This window comes from Acanthochromis polyacanthus, chromosome 11 (assembly GCF_021347895.1).
Source record: "Acanthochromis polyacanthus isolate Apoly-LR-REF ecotype Palm Island chromosome 11, KAUST_Apoly_ChrSc, whole genome shotgun sequence".
Lineage (NCBI taxonomy): Eukaryota > Metazoa > Chordata > Actinopteri > Pomacentridae > Acanthochromis > Acanthochromis polyacanthus.
In genome coordinates, this window is record NC_067123.1 from 20,411,506 (window position 1) to 20,435,450 (window position 23,945).

Sequence of the window (23,945 nt, forward strand, 5' to 3'; positions counted from 1 at the left end):
TGCACTCTTGGTTTGTACACTGATGTCATGTTCTGTGCCAAAGAATCCGGTGGAATTTGAAAGCTGGACTGAGTGAAAAGTAATGGCTGTTAAATTACATAGAACCAAGAACTCTTGCCCACCGCAAGACTTCCCTCTACTTCATAAACCACTTTACAAGTCACAGACGGTTGCCCTTTAATTATTTTAGGCTTATATCACATTAACACACGTCATTTCTTTCATCACAGAGATTAGGAGCAAAGGCTCCTGCTCTGTTGTGCATTTTAACGAAGAAGACATTATCTATAACAACACTGCTACACGGGGAATTGCCTGTTCTAGTCAGTTAAAGATGCAATTAGATGCAATCAAACAGGGATGAATTCACTTTCTCCCCTCGGGATTCGATGACCACCGTAGTCATTTTTAACCACAGCTTGAAGTCGGCTTACGTCATGTGTTTGCATCGGGTTTCAAAAAGTTTACAACAGAAAATTGAAGCCTTCAGTGGGAGAAAGTAAAGACAGATGCTCACGCAGACAGTAAGAAATAGAAAAGCAACAGAGATGCTGTGCATTCAAGTTTGATTTAATGCACTTTTGTCAAACTAGCAAGTTTGTTCCAGCAGTAAGAACTTCAGAATGAAAATATATTTATCCTGAAATGACTTCTGCTGTTCAACTGCATTGCTAATGTTAAAATCAGAAGGCGCCCTGCAGTGCAGCTACATGATCCAAAAGAATTCACAGGCCCATTCTCACAACTATCCCAACCAAAGCGCATAGCACAGATAAGAAGACTTTTTCCCGTCTTCCAGACCTCTTGTGGCCATTTTAAGTGTCCCTCTCAAGACAACAAGAATGATATATGCAGAGGAGTTAGTCTCAGGGAATAAATTATACTCTGAGACTCTGGGCTGGCACTGGCAGGCAGCATGGAGGCTGTGATTTGAGCAGACTGGGTGGGCGTCTGCATAGGACTGCTCTCTCTGCTACACATCCTCTGTGGTAACCTGCCTTGTAATTCTGACAATAACAGCTGTACGAGCATTTCCCTAGACACTCCCTGAAAAAACAGGTGAAATATATATAAAGGAGATAAATACAAAGCAAGAAATAGAAAGACAGAATGCAATGTTTTGTCTAAATGCATATAACATATGCACAGTACGCAGACAAACATGTATCTGGGTTAAGATGATGCTCATGCAGAGTAGCCAAGGTTGAGTCTACTTACCTTCTCACCTCTGTCACCTCTGACAGAGATTGCTTTGCCCTGCAAATAATTAATCAATAAGGATCAATTATTATCGAGGCAGACAGCAAAGCAGAATAGATGGAAGGTGTGCAGTGTGAAATGACTTAAGATTGTTTTTTTTTGTTTTTTTTTTTTTACAGTATTTCAACCCAAAAGCTTGGCATTTATGATTGCATGGTTAAATTTAGTGCAGTTTATCAACTATTTCCCTATTTAAGCCAAAAAATCATATGTGAATGTGGACACTTTAATGTTCATACAGTTTCTCCTTTTTCTCCTTTGACGCCAGATGGTCCAACGGCACCCTTAGGGCCAGTGTCACCCTGAAAAGTAGGCATGTTCACACAGTAAAAATGAAGAACTGATATTAGGAAACTTCAATCTTTTGTCACACACAAAGTGATACTGAAAGGTAGTGGTAGATGACCTTTTCCCCCTTAGGACCTGCAACACCCTGTGCACCAGTATCTCCCTGTGAGAAATGAAAATGCAGTTGTCTTTTGAGAGCCATCAATCATTGGATTCCCACTCATCTGTGAAAATAATAGACAGGGATAAAGTGTGGTAAAGTCAGGTGGATTTACCTTCTCTCCAGCAGGGCAGGAGCAGTTCACTTGAGGGCCTCTTTGTTGCTCCACAACGGTGGGTGTTGGAGTGGGGATCTGCACAGGTGGAGCCTCGGTCACAACTTTCTTGGGGCACTGAAACGATACATTCTAATTTGAAAAACTGAAGGATGATAGTGTGAATGAAGTGGCAGGGGTGGCTTAAGAGCATTGAACTACAGAAATTCGCAATCATGGTTTTCTGGTGACATCTGCTGTGTTTAATAGCTGGATCAAGAAGTCCATTAGCTTAGCTTAGCATAAGGATTGAAGCTAAATCATACAGTAAACTAACTAACTACAGGTAGTTTAAAACATAGGTAACATAAGGGGGCTTTGTACTCCAGGAATTCAGGACCCTTTGAGACTTTTCATTTTCACCTCAATGTAGGATCCACCAGCTTTTACGTGATGTTACTTTGCCAAGAAAAAAAGAGAGAGAAACAGTAGTTGCTAGACAAAACTCTTGAGCACAGGACATATAACAATAGAGGTTTGTTATGTTAGCCTATATGAATAATCTTACAATAAAGATGGCGATGTTAGTGATGAGAAGGCTCCTGCTCAAACTGCCCATTGCACCTAAGATGGTCATTTTTTTAATCCAACATCTGTGCTGGATGTGACTGTGTCATAAATGTGAGCACATTCCCAGCTTTGAGAAACTTTCAGGAGCCAGTGTGACACAATCAGCACACAGATTTTTAACTGAAGTTAAAAACTTGCCAATAATAACTAGAAGTCAAAAGCCCAAACCAGAAATACAATCAAATGCTGTCAAATAAGGTCAGTAGATGCCAAAATAACCAGTGAATGATCGCGACAGATGTTAAAACGTGAACAAGGAGGTCATTTACAGCCTGGGAGAAGGAAGAAACATCTAGCTCAGCTTTGTCCACAGTTCAAAACCTCTCAAATAGAGTAGATGAAGAATATTAGATCTCACTACAGTAATTGTATGTCATTTGTTCTGTTGTTAAGCAAACAGAATAAGAAAGTGGTAAGCTGTGGTTTAACTGCTGATTACATGTTGTAACTACTCTTAATGAACAGTGTCTTTCTGTAATCTTGTCATTACCGTGAGGCCAGAGGCGGCGCTCAACTCTCCTCTGCTGGAGTATTTCCTAAAATGTCAGACTATTCAGAGGCGTGAGCGCATCTGACGAGCATTGCAGATGTAGCCTTTAATAGTATTGCATATAACTGCAAAATTAGCTTAGCAGCAGGTTAGCTCTGGTAGCTCACAAAGTTAAAAACCAACTGTCCACCTGAAAATGAAAATGACTCAAATTAGAGACTAGCTAGTGACGCGACATTTTTCTGCCTTAAAGCAAGACACAGTTAGAAATACATTCACTTATTGGGATGTAACTTTTCCATTACACACTAAAAACATCCAGTCTTTTTCAAGCATCTCTCTTTTGTAAACTAAAATAGTAACTACACATTATGATACTCACAAATTTCCAGACTACATGGTTTCAGAGGTAAAAACTGAAATACTCACAGGCCCATTTGGCAGATCACAGCAGGTTTCCAGCTCTGCATGCTTGGAATCACAGTAAATCATCATCCTCTGGAGGTCAAACTGCATGAACATAGACAATTCATGAACAGATCAACCCCAAAAACCTTGGCTTACATGAAATGGAATATCTGCAGAACTGAGGTAAAGACTCACATCAATTGGCACACTGTCATAGAGCCTCTTGCCAATCACCGTCTTCCCCTGGATGTCAATATCCTCCCTGTCTTCAATGGGGAGGGTGGCAATGTGTTTGCAGTCCAGGTACAGAGACACAGCCTTGGCCTCCACGCTGAGCGCAATCTTGTGCCAGTTGCGGTCGAACAGGTTTTCAACTTCAGGGTTCTTAAACACAGCTCTGACAGCATCTTTAGTCAAGCCGACAGCGTTGTACTCTACCGCTTTGTTCTCTCCGTCCAAACGGATGGACACCTGACAAGTCAGAGGCAGGTCAAGTCAAATCACAGTGCAACGTTCAGTTATTTGGTCTTTAGTCTCTGCTTTTAAAATATTAAGATTTGGGGTGCATATAACCAAAAAAGGCGACATACAGCACCCTCCATAATTATTGGCACCTCTGGTTAAGATGTGTTAAAAGCCTTAAACTGAACTGAATTTTTATTGCAGAAGCATACTCTCACACTGAAAATTGTAGAAAAATGTATTATAGGAGAAGCTTAGGTGCTGTTTTGTTGGCAAAAAGGGGGTTGTACAAAATATTAACATCAGGGTTGCTAATAATTTTGGCACACATGATTTGATGTAAATTAATTATTTCTTAATGTGTGCCAATAATTATGGAGGGCGCTATACTTTAAAAATAAGACTTATTGTTACTGATTAAAGCCATAAACAGAATGTTACATGACTGAACACTTCAACACACTGGAACACTTCACCCATTCATTAAAAAGGAACTAAACAGTGAGTGAGCTGAGCTTATTCTCAGGTATGGGCAAACTGCGGCTCCCGGGCCACATACGGCCCGCGAAATAATTTTGTCAATATTAGAATCGACAAAATTACAGTAAAGACCACATTCATTTGGCCTTCTCCTGTAGTACCCGACATTTCTGTAGTCCCCACTAGATGGCGCGCTCCAGACACAACTGACCTTTGTTGGTTTATTTTCTCTTCTTCTACTTTTATTTAACACACTTTACAGCTGCACTGAGCCCTTCCGCAACAATGAAAGAAAAGAGAAGTCGACAGTGAGTGTCGAGTGTTTCAAAAGGAGTCTACTACTAAATATTTTTTCGCTGAAGTCCGTTCAAAGGCTGTATGTCTTATTTGCAATGAAACCGTTGCGGTTTTTAAAGAATACAATATCAGCCGCCACTTTTCCACGAAGCATGCTAACTACGCTAGCAACCAGTCAGCCAAGAACGGAGAGCTACGGCTCAGAGGTTGGCAGCAGTTTACACACTCAGCAAAATACGTTTTTTTTCTGCAAACTACGATTCAAGAGTCAAGCACGAAGGCAAGTTATTTGCTAGCATTCAAAATAGCAAAGGCTAGCAAGTTTTTGAAAGAATGCATGGAAGAGACAGCAGGTCTCCTGTGTCCAGAGAGCAAAAACAAATTTGAAAAAAATAGTTTATCAGCAGGACAGTTTCTCGCCGTGTTGAACTAATCAACGAAGACTTAGCCAGCTCACTGAACGAAAAAGCGGAGTCCTTCAAGCTATATTCATTAGCACCGGACGAGAGTATTGACATAATAGACACGGCTCAGCTTTTAATTTTTATTAGAGGGATTAATGAACATTTTGAGACAATGGAGGGATTTTTGACCATGGAATACATGAAGGGGAAAACACGTGGAGAGGAAACTCGCCAATGTCACCATTATTGGCTCGCGAAACTCGACAGGAAAAACGTAGCGCTGCTGAAAAGAATCCAGGATAAGGTCTTGAATTTGCTTTTGCCATGGACACACTGACGCACAAGAATGAGCTGAACGTGAAGCTGCAAAGGACAGATCGATTTGTGCACGAAATGTACACAAGTGTGACAGCCTTCAAGACAAATGTAAAAAAAAACAACAGAAAAACTTCGCTCATTTCCCTACACTGGCGACGCTGACAGAGGCCAGTCGACATGTGATGAAATATGACCTACACGGAGAATTCTGCCGTCGGTTCTCTGATTTTGAAAAAAATGACAAGACGCTTCAGCTGGTATCATGTCCCTTGTCACAAGACCCAGAAACAGCACCTCAGGAGTTGCAATTGGAACTGATCGATCTGCAAAGTGACTCGGTCTTAAAGGAGAAGTTCAGCTCCCTTAAACTGAATGACTTTTAGTTTCACTAAGTGAAGCCAAGTTTCCAAACTTTCGGAAGATGTCACGGAGGATGCTGGTGTTGTTCGAATCCACCTACGTGCAGACGTTTAGCGTGATGAACATCAACAAAGCATGCCACAGATCCCAGTTAACTGATGAACACCTCAGATCCATCCTGAGAATTGCCACAACCAGATTGACACCAGACTTTGATGCGCTGGCAAAAAGGGTGACCAACAACACTGTTCCCACTGAAACTGAATGTGAGTATTCTTTACTTTGTCAGTTTTGTCTTTAACATGTAATTCATATTAGCCCAATCTCCAACAATCTGATGCTGGTCTGTCGAATTTCAAAAGTCAGTGTGGGCCCTGAGCCAAAGAGTTTGCCCACCCCTGTTCTAGCCTGTAATTCCCTACATACACTCATATTTATAACTATTTACACTTGGCTGACCCACCTGTGGGATCCCATATTTGTCGAAAACCTGCCAGAGGTACCAATCTTCACGTCTTGAGGTTTTCCTGAATTTGAATGTTGTTACAAAGGCATATTCATCTGGCAGCCCTTGAGGAAAGACATCCCTGTGGAATAAAAGCACAGTGTTATTGCCTTGTTTTAATCTCTGTACTGGAAACACATGTTTACAGTGACCGCAGAACAGTTTAAATATTAATGTATACACCCCAAATAATGTTTATGTTTCCCCTGACAACCAGCCTGTTTCTAACTACGTTTCCTACTTTAGTTAACAAAGTGGCACTGCATTATTCAGGTTCTGAATATTCAAAAAGATGTAGCTGGCCAGTATGTCTGTTTGACATTGCTTTCTAGATTGCTTAATGTGTTGTCTCAATAAATACTCACAAGACACATATTTGACATGCTTTGCATATTACTTGAGAATATCTGAGCTACTTGTTTTACCAACACATTCATGAAATATGTGTTTGCTTATGTGGACATTTTTATGACAACTGTTAAAGTATTTTTTTTTTTTTTTTTTTTACATCTGAATGTAAAGTTGTGTGGCTGATTTTTGCTCCTTTTCTAAAGAGTACTTCAGAATTTGGGAAAGTATTAGTCTGTATGTCTATATTCATTTACTCATTGACAGCAAGATGAGAAAATAGGTACTTGTCTGCCTGGATGTAAGGCTTGCTTGAGCATTTTTCAATTATAGGGGACACTATGTATAGTGTCAACATTTTGTTTGCTGCATTTTGAGGAATTTGAACAATTTCAGTCTTCTCTGCATACATGTGTATTCATTTGCATGTGTCTGTGAGTAGTCTATGAGGGTCTGCATTCTGTCTTATAAAGCTACAGCCAGTTAGCTTAGCCTAGCATAAAGACAACAGCTGCACAGAGCACACAAGTAACACAGTCTGCTTCTTAGAGCAACAATGAAACATATCTAACCAGAACTTCTCAGTTTTAAACTTTGATTTTTGCATGCATTAGACAAAGACATACTGCAGCGTGTTAATTCATTGGCTGTAGAGTTGGTGCTATGCAGTCTGTACCTTCAGCCTGAGCCATGCTTCTCCTTGTTTTCAGTCACTGTGCTAAGCAGGATTACATTTTGTAATTCCTGTATAAGTCTGATTTTATTCCCAGTATAATTTTAGGGAACATTGTGCTTCTTTGATTACAAATTCTTATTAGAGTCACTGGAAAATAACAGACACACAGAAAACATTAAGCAAAATGTTAACGTGACGAACACAATCCATAGAGGAGAGTGGCTTGGTGGTCTGCACCAATTTTTTGTTTTACCAGGTCAGTCAAGCCTTCAGGTTTCCCCTTTACAAATGTTTGGATATATAATGTGTTCTGAATTATCTGCAGTGTACTGAACTGTGTCACTTACTCTGTTTGCTGCACAATAGGCATGGTGCCAAGGCGAACGTATGAACTTTGGCCTTCATCAACCCTGGTTCCCAGAATATCTTTCACATTAAAGTACTCCATCAGATCGAACCCTGCAGCAACACAATAAAAAAAGCCGAGTTGGACTCGAGACATTCTCACACACATAAATGAGCTCACCAGGCTCTGCAGTTGTGAGGTTGAGTTATGGTTTTGTCAGATTTCTCGGGGTATACTGAGGTTTAACTGGGTCAGTCCCACCACACCCTGCAGCTACTGTGTTTGTAGCTTTTTGGAGAAAGGAATTAAAACCATTGTATTACTAAACAAATGGAAAATAGACCAGTTTGTTGAGCTGGTGAAGTATTTGTTAGATTTGCTGCCAGAGGAAAAAACTGGTTGCTGTTGCTGGTAAAGTCCTCGTATGAGTCTGGGAGTGTGTGCACGTGTGTGTATGTTGCCCTGCAGTGTGTGATTTGAAGTGGTGTAACCACAGACCATATTTAGGTGGTTTAGAAAGGACACTCCCTTGTACAACAAACAAGTGCTGTAGCTATGGCGATGCCAGCAGAATGAGAGCTTGTACAGCACTAATGCTGCCAGTTTGTCCAGCAGCTCTGACTGAAAGCTGGTGGTTATGTTGTGTGGACTGAGCTCTTCTGAAAGCAGACTGTGCCATTAGTGAGTCAACAGGATGAGGACAGCTTCAGCATATTCCTGCACAGCCATAGTAATGCTTCAAAATCAGTGAAATGTAAGGTTTCCGGTGGGAATATTAACACCAGCGCACTAATCTTTCAAACAGGAAACTGGAGCATTAAGGTGGTAATGTGAGAGTCTGGTAAAAGCTTAGTGGGTGTCATTAGAAATAGCCTGGAAACAGGTGGTTAGACACACAGGCTGCCCCTGTGCCATTAGCAACAGAGCAAAAAATAACATTAGAAAGCAAAAGTGGTCATAACAGACTGAATGACTGAGGGGATCAGCACTCAGCCATCCACCACACTTACTGAGTCCGTCAGTGAAGTGTCTCAGATGCACTGTTAGGAATGACAGGTTATCTTATACACTCAGCAGGGTGGTGTGCTGGCGTCTACATCAGGAAAAGCTTTTTAGGGAACATTTCTAATACGCTTTCTGCATGCAGTGCTGCTGCTGCTTTGATGTGTGACAGTTACCTGTACTAACCAGGAGATGGTGCTGCTTATTCTTCGGCTCAAAATACAGAATGATTGATTTGTCCTGGGTCTTTTCAGTTGTTATTTGTTTGGGCCATACTGTCATCAATGTGGGTTTTGTTACTCACTTTATAAGCTTGATCTCGGTGCTTTGAGCTGTAGTCAGACTTACGCACACAGCTGTCAAGATTGAAGATTAGTGCTAAACTTTAATTTGTGCCTTACCTTTCATTTTTATTTCATGCTGCTTCATCCTGTGTGTTATCAGTATAGTTTTTATAGCGTCACCAAATGCTTTCAATGTGGCAGGATATTCAGCTAAGCAGAGTCATGGTGTCACTCAGTGAATGTTGCTGTAGTTGCGTAGTCTGTTGAAAACCACAGGACAGACTCACTTGCTAAAACACAGAATTTCAAACAGCATACAACTTATACAACTTATTATATAAAGGTTATTGAAATCTGCTGAGAGAGGTGTGGTGTAAAAGAGCTTGACTAGCTCTTGAATCAAGACATTAGTTCAGGCAAGCTATTGTGAAAATTCCCAAGTGGGTAATAGAAAAAGCACTTTTGCTAAAAAAAAAACAAAAAAACAGCTTCGTAAGTGAAAACTTCACTGCTGTAGTTCTGTCTGTGAATCAGTGGTGATGCTTTGCTGGACAAACGTGATATTGTTGCTGGTTATCAGTTGCTCTAGGAAGCCGTGCAGCTGTGCGTCCTGCTGGCCTTGGTTCTTTGTGTCACCACGCTTGCATCGTGCACATTCGCTCACCGCGCCGTTTCTGTGGCTGCTTGGGGGCCATCTGAGCACAGAGCTGTAATTTGGACTGGCAGCGGATAGTGTATAATCAACCTAAAAAGTTATTTTGGACAGCCAAAAACGACCAATGGGGTGCTCTGCGGCGAAAGCCAGATGAGTTCACTGACTGGGAAAGGCGACTGCATACACAGAGCATTCTTTTGATCGGTGCAGATGGCAACATTTGCGCAGCAGATAGTGAGCGCAGCACTGCAAATAAGCTCCGCGACTTCTTGTGTGCGCTCAGTACCCCGAGGGGTCGGACGAGACAGCCCATGATAAATACAAGTCTGACTCAAACCGCAGGTCTCTTGGCTGTCAAATCATAATCAGTGGCAAATAGTCTTGACATTTCTCTCAGAGAGTGGCTCTCTCTCTCTCTGCATCAGTGCAGAGAGCATTTGTTGTGTAATTATGTGGGAGCTGCTGGAGTAGTGACGATAAATACTGTTTGTCTAGTCCTCCTCTGTATGTAGAGAAAATCTCTGAAAAAAGTGCTTCACTCAAGCAAGTTTGACAATGTAAAGTTGGGCTGCAGTTATAGACTTGCTGCCGTTTGGAAATCCCCCGGCATCTCTGTCATGTCAGGGAGCTTCAAACCTCTGACCACTGTTCGATAACATTTTGCCCTAGTGGGGCCCACAGCAGGTTTTGACTCATCAGATTATGACACAACTGTCTGTGCTACACTGGAAGTCGAGAAAACCAATAATCGGCCTTATACTTTGTCCTCACTTTGCCAAAATCTACGATAAATGAAAAGCACCTTTTGTGTGGACCTGCTTCAGCTTCCTCATGTACTCCTGGTGGCTCCTGAACCTTACCATTAAAGTGTAGAGATCCATTTTCAAATTAGTAATCTAACATCACAACAGAAACTAAGGATATCAAATGATTATAGTGACTACTAGCTCTCAGAAAGCACCACTTTGTTTGTGGTGTTGGGAGCTAAATGTAAAAGAATTATAAATCATTGCAGGGTACAGTTTATTTATGGTTTATTCCACAAAAACGCAGCCATTGATTACCAGAGGGAAAAAAAAGCTCATATAATGTTCCAGTGGAGCAAGACTTTGTTCCATGATTTTCAAGCTGATGAAGAAAGACAAACGAAACACGACTCGGAGGATTTTTTCTAATTTGAGTGCTTCCAGCCCATCCAACAAGTTAGCTTAAGAAAACTTCAGTGGCTTTCAGTGATTTATCAAAAGTTTGTTCTAATTTCTGCTGCGGCTCAGAGGAAAAGCGAAACCACATAATTAGCACTTGGCCAGTGACGAGGATGTGATAATGTGTCTCGACAGTGTAAAGTGATGCTGTCATCTCTGATCATTACCACACGCTCCTCCACTCTGTACTGTCTCATCACTGCTGATAGGACGCTCTTCAACTTCAGCCAAAAAGCCGCTTTCACTTCTAGAAACAACTCCTGAGAATGCCAGTTTGGGTCATTAAATTTAAAGCTTTCTCTTTAATGGTGGAAAGTCACTTAGTAAATTTACTCATTTTTGCACCTCCATACAGTTTTAACATCTATCATATGCTTCTTCAGGTAAATACTGTACTTTTTAGTCCACTATGCCAGAAACATTATATGGAAGAGACCAATTCCTAGTATCTACAGCAACATCATACAGCCTTTTTCTTGTGAAAGGGTACATCTGTTCGCACAGACTTTGAAAGGAACGTTTGTCATAATATTTGGTTGAAAAAAACTCCACATATTGATATTCAAGTTCATATTCATGACCTTAAATCAGATGGCACCGTCCAGTAACTGATAACTGATCTTAAACTTTCTGTCTAATCGCAGGATTTTGATCTTGTAATTCAGAAATCTTCCCTTGTAATAATGAAATCTTATCTTGCAGTTATGAGACAGTAAGTCACAATTAACATATAAGATCTCTAAATGTTTTTCTAATATGAATGTACTGCATTTTACACTTAGGTAAAGACATTGCAGGTGAAAAAGGATAACACTTCCAACCATTAGATATCCACTTGATGCTTCTGCAGTTCATTTCTTACATTAGGACAATGATCATTTATTGTACAAGTTTCCTGAAATTCTGTACTTAAACATGCAAACGAGCTGAACTTATAAATGCCCTGATTTGCATTCGTGTTTCGAACAGAAATCTGAATATTAGATAATGACATTTTTTCTTTATTTGGCTGAATGTTGGAGCCAAAGGTTTTTGCAAAGGGGATTCTGTACATTTTTAAATGGAAACTATTATTTATGGATAAAACATAATTAGATATGACCATGAAACTTCCCCAGTTGATTATTCATATTAATCCTCCTGTTATATTAAGGGTCAAATTGAAAAGAAAAAAAAACTTTTCAAAATATTTTTAAGTGTTTTTTTCAGTATGAAACGTCTTCTGCGCAACTTAATAAATATAATTTAACATCTTTTAAAAAATGGTCATAATTAAACATGACCCAGGAAAATAATTGCTGTTCTGAAGAATGAACCTAACAGGAGGGTTAAAGAGTTTTCTAAAATGTATGTTTAAACATGCAAATGAGGTTTTATCTCATTAAATGTGTGCTAATTAATGTCCATTAGGCAAAGGGTGGTAAGATATATACTTACCTGTGTAGTGCGGGTGTTTTCTTTTGGCTGGCCTAAAAAAGACATGGTGTGGAAGCAAAATAGTCCAAAATCTCAAAGTTGACCAGTGAATGAAAAAAACTGGGGTCACTTCAAGTAACAGATGTAAGTCTTCGACCACTGACTGCCTTCAACAACACTATAAACACAGCAGATCACACCTGTGTGGCTCATTTTTGGAATAAACTATCATTGCTAGATATAAAGCAACAGTCTAAAAGGAAATGACTGCTTTTCGTTTCAGAATTGTCAGCTATCTTTTTTTTTTTGGTACTTAGCGGTTAACACAGTAACCTCATAGTATAAAGGCCTTGCATTTGAGTTCATTGCCGACTGGGGTCTTTCTGTGTGGAGTTTGCATGTTATGTCCGTTTGGGTTTCCTCCAGCTTCTCTGGTTTCCTGCCACAAGCTGAAGACATGCAGGTTAGCTGAACTGGAGACAGTAAATAGAAAAGCTGTGTTTGTTTGCACACGTGTGTTAGCTGTCATTGATTGGCAACCTGTTCAGTGTGCTCCCTGACACTTATACCATCTGTGCTGAACATAAAAGACTGTACAAAATAGATAGATGAAGCTTTTGAAATGTTCAAAAATCAGACCAGTTCATTCTCTAGTTTACATGGCCTTTGATGCCATTTTTTTTTTAGGCTCTTTGGATCATTTTGCATTAAATCAAAAAGACAGCTAATGGGCAAATACTGACACAGATGAATCTATTCACAGAAATGTGCAGTCAGGAACCTCTATCAGCTGACCTAATTATCAGATGCCACTGTGCCAGCTGAGTGCGCTCAGATTCAACATTTGTAAAACACAGCTTTCAGTGCGCTGACATCTCTTTTCCCCTTGAACTTGGACATAGCAGGAGTCCAAACAGTCATGTCTGTGCATCTGTTTTCTCTCTTAGTGTGATGGATGTGGGTGGGAGACAGACAGGAACTCAGGTCCCCCAAAAGACGTTCATATAACATCCGACTTCTCTGGATAAATGCTATTCAAGACTTCTGAGAAAAAACCTTTAACACAGCAGCTTGGAATGTATAAAATAAAACCATCAAATAAGAAAGACTAGCAGTGTGTTTACACATTCTGCACCTTTAAAGGCACAATGGACATTTTGGAAAATGGTCTCATTTAATTTTCTGCTGAGTAACATGTCAACACTGCTCGGCACTGTTGTTCAGTAAACATGACTCTTTCAGTAAAAACTGATTAGCTTAGCTTAGCTTGTAAAGAATGGTGACGGGGTAAACGGCTATGGGTCCGTGGTAGGATGCATGTTCAGACAGAGCCAGGTTACCTGTTTTTGCTTATTTGCAGTATTTATGCTAAGCTAGGTTAACCAGCTGATCACTGAAGCTAGCAGTATTTTCTGCAAAGCCAACTGGCTGCAGGCAGGAGCTTTGTACAACTATGGCTAGCATTCTTTTTGTTGAAGGATGCTAACTGGCTGTGGGTAGTGGCTTCGTTTTACAATAGCTAGCAGTCTTTATGCAAAGCAAGGCTAGCAGTTTGTGGGTAGTATCGGTGTATTCCTGCAATGCCAAGCATCTCCTCCTGCTGTAAATTATCTATGATTTCTATTTTGCTCTTAGGGATTACACAAAATTGCAAATTTGAAAGCTCTACGGATTGATTTTCATGTTTTATAGGGCTGAGTGGAATGTAACAGCCGCCTAGAAGAAAATACATACTAAAACACAGAATCTTGTTATGCAAAATGCTCGATGTATAGTCACAGTATTTTGTTTTTGCAAGCCTAAAACAAGACAGATAATGAATATGCCAGAGAAGTAGCAGCTTCCAAGTCAAGAATAAAACCAATTCTCTTTCCAATCAGATAGAAATAGAGAGGAAAATTGTGAGGGAAAGCTTTATATCTTTGCATATAAGAAAGTGTCTTTTTGTGTTTGAGTAAAAAAAGCTACACGTGGGAGTGTAGGAAATGTTCCGAAAAATACAGAACTGACTTTGTGGTTGACAAGTGTTGCCAGGGCTCCATGTTGCCGTTCAGAAAGCAGCAGTTTGCACATACCTGGAACCTCTTCAAGACCATAACTGGTGCTGTTGGGCTTAAAGCGATCAGGTTGGATCTTCATGTTTGGACACAGGACATCTGAGGAGAAAGGACAGTGGCTCAGTTAGACGTGCTTTAAGGCAAAATGTGATGCTCTTATGGGTGCACAAAGGAGACAAATGTTCAACCACTTTCATGGCAACCTTGTATTTTTTTTTAGAAAATGGTTGTTTTATTAAAAGAAGCAGTCAGTCGTGTGCTTTATGAGGAGCCAGGTGACAAAGCTGTGAAGAGTTGGATTGTTTTAGGAAGCTGTGTGATTGATATGTGATCTGTAGAGCACCAGTACAGACAGAGTGAAGTGTGATGATGGGTGAGTGATGGGTGAGGTGGGATCTGCTAGCAGGGCCCGAGAAGCAGCAACAGTTTTGTATTTCCACACACACGTATTTTAATGATGGTCACGACAGTGAGAAAGGCAACACCTTCGCCCTCAGTTTTTATTGGCAGGAGAGGCATTTTCTATTTGTGTCAAGATGCCAGCTGCCCTACGAAAGAATGTAGAGGGGGACAATGTTTAGTTTAATAGATGTAAATGTTGGTTTAATTTTAGTGACATCTTTTAAAGGGTTAGTTCACTCAAATTACAAAAATACATCTGTCTCTTGAAAGCAAAGAATTTTTTTGGGTTTCTGACAGTATATAAAATAGGGAAAACGCTACCTGAGAACTGTTTTAGAGAGATTATCTTGAGAAACAAGGACTGTGTTTCTGAACACAGTCCTTATTCTAGGGCACAGTCAGTCTCTTGGGTGATCAGTAGGTCCAGATAATTTCCTCCAGGCTGAAATATCTCAACAACTATTGCAGACGTTCACATTGCCCAGGGGGATAATCACAGTGACTCTACGACCTTACTCTTCTTCATCTGCCACCACTGCATGTTTTTTAGTGAACTGCCTCGACAGCTATTGGATGGATTGCCATGAAATGTTGTTCAGACATTTATGTTCCCTGCAGGATGAACTGTAACGACTTGGTCTTTGCACTTTCCATCAAGCACCAGCAAAACTGCAAAACTAATGACTTTCCCATCAGTCTCAGATGGATTCTATGTTAGTTTCAATTAGCAAGTTTTAGCTCTGTAGCTAATAAATATTCTACCAGCTGCAAACTAGCTTGTTTGTTATGTTGCTACTGTGAACGCTATTGCATGCTGACATTTATATTTAGGTAGACATGCAGTCTTAGATAGGTTTGCATGCTTATATCTATCCATCCATAAATCCATCCATACATGCATACATAGATACCCAGGCAATTTTGTGTGAAAACTCACACTTTTATTCATGGGCTAACATAATTGCACAAGGGTTTTCTCATCATCAGTTAGCCTTTAAACACTATTAACTAACACAGTGTACCATTGGAACACAGGAGTGATGGTTGCTGGACATGGGGCCTCTGTAAACTTATGTAGATATCCCATTAAAAATCATCCTTTTCCAGCTAGAATAGTCACTTACCACATTAACAATGTCTAGACTGGATTTCTGATTAATTTAATGTTATTTTTATTGAAAAAAAAAAGCTTTTCTTTCAAAAATAAGGACATTTCTAAGTGACCCCAAATGTCTTAACGATAGTACATATTACAGGTATTACATATTATATAGCTATATATAAAGCTATATTTACTACTTTTCAGGTGTTAGATATGGTCACTGTGTGTCAAATGAACATCTAAAAATAAAATATTCTAAACAGCACCTTTCAAAGTTAGCAAGCAAGTATTGTGTATTGTAAACACTGCAATAGCTAGACCGATCTTCACAGTGCTTTATCAGGATTAGGGAATGTTCTGACTGCACTTCACTATCATTCTGCTATCTGGGGGGAAAATGCTCACAAGTTATCCTGGGTGATGCTGAGCCCAGGATGCAGTGATGGTGCCCCTGAAAAATGCTGACAAGAGCATTGATTTAGTGGAAGACAAAAGAACAAACGGGCCCACCTCATTGTGCAATCCATATCTTTAGTTAAACTTTCCATTTTACACATGTAGGCTGCTGTTTTGAGGTTGCTGCTATTTTTACTGTATCAGGGTTGGGCAAGAACCTAAAACCCCAAAACTTTCTGAGTGGCAAAATATCCAAAGAGACCAAATATGATTACTTTTTGCATTTTATTGAGCTAACCCTTCAAAGCTGAATGAGAATACACTCCAACAGTCTAAATTCCCCAGTGCTCCATCCTCACTGATTTATTTCTTAAGTTAAATTTAACTTCTGTCAAGACAAACCTGGACTTACCAGCCTTTGAAACTCACTATGATCAGCTATCTTGCATTGCTTATACAACTGCCAGAGTAAATGTGAATGAAACCTTTGTCCCACCTCACATGGGAAAGCAAAATTTCAGGCAACAACTGCAAATCAGAATCATATCATCAGTTTGAAATCAATCTGGTCAGAGGAGTTTCTCATTCAACTTAATATTAGCCCAACAATTTGTCTGCACCGTGACTGCCAGTCCTGAATATCACTTGTGGCCGGAAATATCACAGTGAAAGAGTCCAACTTCCCTAACAGATCAAGCGTCTGTCAAACATCTGCCATCAAAGCCTGAAATTTTCCTAAATCACAGCTGTAAGGATCATCACATCAGAGTGGCTTCAAACCTTTGTGCCGCTGATTGTGAGGACAGCTTCGTTGACACGGCTTGTTTTTCTGCTCCATGCAAAGCCCCAAGCATGTCTAATGAGAAAATCCACGCAGTTAATATAACTGTCAGCATTTGCATACTTTTTCGTCTTTCCACAAGAGGTGGCGTTATCTCCATTTCTCACGCTTTATTTCTAATTTCAGCTGTGCACTTTGTTTGTGTCTGCCTTCAGTTAGTTTAGCAGTCAGACTGGAGCAGTGTTTTCCCTTCTGTCTTAAAGTCTTTTTAAAGTGATAATAGAAGATCTGTGCAAGGATACTTGGTTTATATTGTTTATAAAGCCAGAGAGTTTACCAAAAATTACCGTTCTGTGAATGAATGGAAGTGCGTCACCCTTTTTTAAAGACGGTGTTGTTGCATATCCCAGAGACTTAGCATGCTAGATAGCTGAGCTACTCCCTGCATTTGTGGCCCTAAAGCTATAATTTAGGGATCTGGCTGTGAGTTAAAATGGAAGCAATGTAAACCTGCCTTTGCAAATGTATGTCTCAGACAGGTTCAAAGTGTCAGCAGAAAGTTGAGCATTACACTCCTACAAAGTATATATCTATGGCTTGCGTTCCCTGTCACCATTATAGCTGTTTTAAACACACGCTTGGTGCCTCATCATGAGGGTCATGTAAGGTCAAGTGCGTGATTATACGAGCTTGTATTCTTAGGTAAGACCACACATGCTCTAATGAATCAGTGCAGCGCAGAATAAATAGCATCCATTTTTAAACCTATAGATTAAAAGGTAAAAACATTGAACATGGGAGTTTTAGCGGGTGCACTAGACCCACTTGAAACATTAGAGCTATAATTTTCTGGGTGAAAATAACTCGCATTGCTCAGTCGTGCTGACCACTGATATACTTGGAGACTCCCTCGTGGCGATTGGAGATTACAGAAAGAAAACAGTGGAACATTTTCTTTCTTTGTAAATTTAGACTCTGGTCAGTTCAAGTCTACAAACTTGGTGTACAGCATGCTTTGTAATACACAACCTACACTATTGGCTGCCAGATTGAAAATCTATGGAGTCAAGGAGCAAGGTTAGAGGTCGCTGCCTTTAAAATGAATCTACGAGCTGCCTTTGCAAGACGATACGCCCTCAAAAAAGAATAAAGGCATTTTAGAGTCTGAATCATCACTTTCTTCAGAGGTGTCTCTACTTTGTCCTTGCCAAATCTCTACTCTTTTTCTGCCATAAAGTAAGAGTTGAGAGTTTGTCATTGCACATCTTTGAGCAAACCGTGTAATCATGTCATTTCCGTTTTTTATATTTATTGTTTGTGGCTAAGACTTATGGCATCCTTTTCTTTCCTGTCTGGCTAATTTTAGGCAGGAATTTCAAGCGATGGAGTGCAAAGCATCTATCTTCTCCATGAAAACACTCACACACAGATACTTGCCCACTTCTCTGCAGAGCTACTGGACAACACAATGCTGCTAAAACTGTTTATTTTTTTAGCTAATTTATTTCTCTGTGTGAACTACTTTCTAAGCCTGTGTCCCTGTGTTGAAAGCTTTCCTCTGCACATTGGTGGAAAAACCATTGAGGTTAGCATAAGACAGGCTTTCCAGTGCTAAACGCCTCTGCACCAAAGCAGCAGAAAGGCAGCTACACCACAGATATGTCTTGGTCGTAAACTGTCATTTACAAGCCAATTTCAGCAACAGCCCCCTTACACGCTTCATATTTGATCAAAAGCAGCCAGGATAGCACAGTGTGCATGTGCAGCTCTTTGTGGCTGGGGTGGGGTTTTGTGGTTAGGGTCTTTCCTCCGCATAGTGGTTAAAGGTTAAAATAAGAGTCTAATTTGATTAAGTGCATGTTGAGGGTGAGGCAGGCTGTTCAAAGTGAGGCTTCAAAAAGAAGCTGTGCGGCATGCAGTGTGAGTGATGTGTTGGCAGCGCGCCTGGTGGCTGACTTACTCTCACACAGCCTTCTCCTGAGCCTGCCCCTGATCTTGTCAATGGCATTAAAGTCTGTCACATGGAAGACGTGCGCATTCTTTGGCTCAGCTGCGATCTCCTCCAGCTCCTCCTTCAGAGCTTCCCCGATGCCCACGGCAAACATCCTGATGCCAGCTTTGGCAGCTGCCTTAGAGGGCTCCAGAACATAATCCTGGCTTCGGCCATCTGTGAGAAGGATGGCCACCCTCTGAATGCCTCTGGCGTTTGGCCTCGCTCCGTTCCGCTCTGTGAAGATGTTGTTGGTGGTGTAGCTGATAGCATCCCCAGTCATTGTATTCCCTCCCAGGTAGCGTATGTTACGGGCGGCTCGCTTCACATCTTCCAGGGTCCTGTGTCGGCCCAGATTGAACTCAGTGGTGGGTCTGTCGCTGTAACGAACCACGGCTACTCTTGTCTTGTCAGGTGCCACATCGAAAGACTCCACCAGGTTGGCCACCCATTGTCTGATCTTCTCAAAGTTCTCTTTTCCCACACTAGATGAGGTGTCCAGGATAAATGCCAAGTCATAGTGAACATTTTTACACCCTGCAGTAGGAAGATACAAGAGGATTGAGTCACATATCGTCAATAAAAGCTCTACAGCTGCTCTCAAAATGTCAAAACTTTCAATCTCGATGGCCTTACCTGCCCTCTGCGCTTCCACTCTCTCATTAGAAAGAGTCAAGGCCAGGATGACCAAGACCAGGGTGATCCTAAATCCCAGTCGTAATTCCATCTCGGCCTTAGCTTGGGTCTGTATTGTTTAGCTTATTACCACCATCCAGCTGTCCAGTCTGTGGAAAGGTCAGTGGAAATATCAACAATTCACCAGTTAACCTACATTGTAAACACACAGCTGAACTTCAAGGCATTATGGGGTCTAAATCTGTCTCTTGCACATTTTCCATCAGTGAAACATGAACAGAATTTGCAGTCATTTCTCTCCAACAGTGAAACCAAAGTGGATGAAGTACTTCCTGTAGTGCTGGGAGATTGCTGTGAAAAAACAGGCTTCCTACAATAGCTGCTGCCACATCTTTACTCTGACAAGGGCCTGTTGGAAAGCTGATTTAAAATTGCATTAGGCACTTTATATGTATAAAGAAACTTGAGCTCCAACGAGGAAAGAAATTCTCTATTTCATCCCCCCTATTGTCCAGTATTTCTATCGCCCTCTCTCTCTTTTGGAAGCTGGCAGGAAATGTTCTCCATTCTGAGGATGCGATAATTGAAACTTAGACTGAAATACACATATCTCTACAGCAGAGAGTGAACACTCCATCCAGAGTAAACTGGACTCACCAAAGATTGTTGTAACTTGCTGCCAAACTTTTTTCTTTTTTTTACCATCTCCACCCACATGACAGTAAAAGAACACTGTCAGGAGTATGCACTTTGCTGATGTTGCACTGCCGAACTTCTCCACAGTAATTTTTAAAAGTTTCACACAGGTATTTCGAGCTGACATTTGAAGCTGCTGGAGTGAAAATGCATGCAGGTTTGATCATGTTGTGAAGCCCTGATTGGTCTGTCTTTGCTGGATCCATTTATGAGGCTGTTCTGCTGGGTGGCAGTGACACAATCCTGTCATATAAACACAAAACTATTCTTGCACTTATTGTGTACCAGTGGTTGTGATGCCTGCTGTTAGGACTGATGTGTGACTGACCGTAGCCATAACATGGGCTCATTCTGACTGGGAGACTGTGTCATTGCGGGGGGTCACCGTAGGAGGTTGAGGAAAGTCTGAGTTATGCACAACTTGAAAAGCAATAATACATCATGAACTGAGTGTTTTACCATCCTTCACCTCCTTTCACTGAGCTCTGATGTTTCCACAGGATCAAGCTGTTAATGCATTTTGTTTTCCAAAAGTGAAATACAACCACATCTACAGACAGTCAAGAAGCTTAGCATGAGGTATTGCAAAATCCAAGTTTATTACTGTCACTGGAATAGCTGTAAAATAATAAAATGTATTATTAGCCCAAATCTTATGAAATTACTCTTTTTATTATCAGGATTTGAACCAGTTGGACCAAAAATAACTGAAGACAGTAAAGCAGCCACATGATTCATTCAATCAGTCCGCTGATTCAATAAGTCAGTTACAGTACACTTATATTCCCTTTCATGTGTGCGGAATGTCAACAGCAAACACATTTTATGGACCCAAAAACATGGAAGCAGGATGAAGCCTGTGGAAGGTTTTCCAGCATATGCCCTAAGGCAATAACTTAAATGAAGTATGGATGGAGCATCAATTAGAAATGTGGAACCCAGTTCTCTGTAATAAATCCACCATGACTGATTTAGCTGCAGCTGTGACAAAACTCCCTACATCCAGTAAAATCACAATTTGCCATTTTTACATTTTTGATTTTCGTAAACCAGATGAATAGGATGGATTAATAGGTGTGTGTAGGTGCGCTAAAGTGGCTAAGGGATGCTCAGTAGAGCCTAGTATATATAGCCCTGTTTCCCAGATCGCCAGTCATTTATGCTAAGCTAAGCTAACACACATTTTTTTGTCTGACTCTTGACAGGGAAGTAAAAAAGAAATACTGCCAAAAATGTCAAACTGTTCCTTTAATGTATTTTTAAGACGACAGTGGATAATAAATCTCAGTGCAGAAAATATATGCTTGTATGATTTTGACGAGCAGAGTGATTTAAGCAGAAAAAATCTCAAGAAATGTTAAGGAGGCGAACAGTTTTAACAACAGCAGCTTGTTGTCTGTGGCCTGGTCTATGTAACTTGTGAAATAGAAGGTGCATTATTTACTGTGGGCAAAGCAAAGTGCTTTGGCCCCCAGATACAAATTTCCTTATCTGATTCTCCGCTGGGCTATTTCTGCTACTTGGTTTCACTGTTGCTATTAATGAACAGAATAAGCACGCATGCTGAATCGCTCTAATTGCTCCAATTAGTGTGCATTTAAAATCTAAGAAATTCAGCCCAGCATGACTTCAGTAAAAAAAAAAAAAAAAAAGAAAAAAAAGGGGAGGTGAGGGGGGGATCACAGTCGCACTACGAAAGCAGCTGAACAAGATTTGGATTCATGCTCCTAATCCTCTTTAACCAAGTTTTTACAAGTCTAACATATTCCAATTTGTCTGCCTTTCATCACTGATTACATTTAAATGCAGTGTATGGGTCTTCCTGCCCTGCACTGAATCAATCCACAGTTTTACGAGCAGATACAGTATCTGAGGTAAAGCAAAAACCAAACTGGTTTGCTTCCTGCCAGCATCTGAAACAGGGGCCAGATTCCTTACAAAGTGCAGGTCTGTATCATCAGGCCTGTTTCCACTTCCTCTCTCAATGGCAGACCTGGGACTGCAACAGAGATGTGTATACCAGAAGCACCACATTTATCATTCCCAAGATGTAGAAAACAGGCAGTGTTTTTTTTTCCATGTGCAACCCAAGATGAAAAGAAAAAAAACAGAAGAAGTCTGTTCTCTGATGGGGCATCTGAACAACAAGGATAGAAAAAAAACAAAACACATTGCCAACAATTCAAAACTGCTAAACAATAAATTTTTGGGATTTCATTTTTATAGCAAGACAGCAGTAACAGAAGGATGACTTGATTATTTTTTTAATCTTACCTGTCCTGTCAGTCAGTCAGTTAGCGTTGCTGGAGGTGTCCGTCTCTGCCTCCAGCACTCAAACCCTGAATCAGCACCGGGGCAGCATCATTATCAGCTGGTAGTAATCCAAAATGTCTCCCCTGCAGGCACCAGGAATCAAGAGGAGATTGATATATAATCCAGGGTGACAATCCAGTGTTCAGTGTTGTTAAAAAGTGAGCTGAGGTGAGTTACAGCAACCTTGTGGATGGTTGGACAGAGTGGGAGGGATCTGCAGAAGGAGAAAGTGTAGGGTTTCACTAGGGGACGAGGTGGCTTCTACTGTTCTCGACTGGGCTGTGCTCACACAGAAAACCGGCTGAAAGGCGCAGCCAATTATAGACTCAACTTTCTGGATATTTTCGTCCGTTTTTTTTCTCTCCCGTTCTCTCTCCTCCACGACTGCACCCATCTGAAGTGTTGCCCTCAAAGAAAAGACACAGCTTCTTGGCAACCGCCTCAACTGTCCGGCCTTTGCCACTGTGATAGCCACAGCGGAGCCGCCCTGGGGCTGGAGATGGGCCGGGCCGCGCTGGCTTCAACCAGCCACACACTTATGGAGAAGGGCTGTATTTAAGTTGGGGAAATGATTATAGAACACTTGTGCTTGCAGCTTTGTGTTAAATATCTGTCCTTACACTGACTTACAGTAAAGCTCTGTGATCTATATTGCACATGTTGGGCTCTTTTGACAAGTTTACTCTCATGTGTGACCGCATAGCTCTCATTATTTAAAATGCATATATATCCATACACACTACAGTTCAAAAGTTTGGGGTCACTTACAAATTTCCTTATTTTTGATAACAAAGCAATTATTTTTCAATGAAGATAACATTGAATGGATCAGAAATCCAGTTTAGACATTGTTAATGTGGTAAATGACTATTGTAGCTGGAAACATCTGCTTTTTAATGGAATATCTACATAGGGATACAGAGGCCAATTGCAGCAACCATCACTCCTGTGTTCTAATGCTACATTGTGTTAGCTAATGATGTTGAAAGGCTAATTGATGATTAGAAAACCCTACAGTTTCTTGAATCTCTCGGATTAATAAAATATCCTTCCTTCCTTCCTTCCTTCCTTCCTGCCTCAATGGTTTCTCATATTTTGTCTTTGTCCATTTCTACTTTCCTTGGTCTTAGTTTTCCTGTGTTGTGACTTTATTTTTATTTTTATTTTTTACTATTTTCCTATTGTAATATCCCAAATACCTGAGAGATGATGAAAGATTTATTTGATCTGATATCTGTTTTGTAGAAGTTACTATCTGCAGCACAACAAGTGAACATAAAAACAAAACACTAAAATGTTGACTTCCTCCCCAATCCTCAATAGAAAACTTGTTGTTTGTGAATCTACAGATGTACATGTGTTCTGATTTGACTTTCAGTGGATGTCTGTGATTCACATTTGGGTTTCCAGTGATGTCCTTATCATGTGTGGTCATGCTCCTTGGCAGGAGGGAAGGCTGCAGTGAAACACAGCAGCCCTGTCTG

At 40.7% G+C, this 23,945-nt stretch overlaps 1 protein-coding gene across 1 annotated transcript in view; it reads right to left on the reverse strand.

Annotated features, from left to right (window-relative positions):
• LOC110951139 (collagen, type XXII, alpha 1) overlaps positions 1 to 22,728 on the reverse strand; it is a 62,918-nt gene extending 40,190 nt beyond the window's left edge. The window contains 12 exon segments of the mRNA XM_051955231.1: positions 1,219 to 1,257; positions 1,500 to 1,562; positions 1,667 to 1,711; positions 1,824 to 1,940; positions 3,352 to 3,432; positions 3,526 to 3,801; positions 6,115 to 6,238; positions 7,528 to 7,639; positions 14,164 to 14,244; positions 18,787 to 19,353; positions 19,453 to 19,601; positions 22,423 to 22,728. Coding sequence (XP_051811191.1) covers positions 1,219 to 1,257; positions 1,500 to 1,562; positions 1,667 to 1,711; positions 1,824 to 1,940; positions 3,352 to 3,432; positions 3,526 to 3,801; positions 6,115 to 6,238; positions 7,528 to 7,639; positions 14,164 to 14,244; positions 18,787 to 19,353; positions 19,453 to 19,543 — 1,596 coding nt within the window. The 5' untranslated portion in view covers positions 19,544 to 19,601; positions 22,423 to 22,728.
• Between the last annotated feature and the right edge of the window lie 1,217 nt (positions 22,729 to 23,945).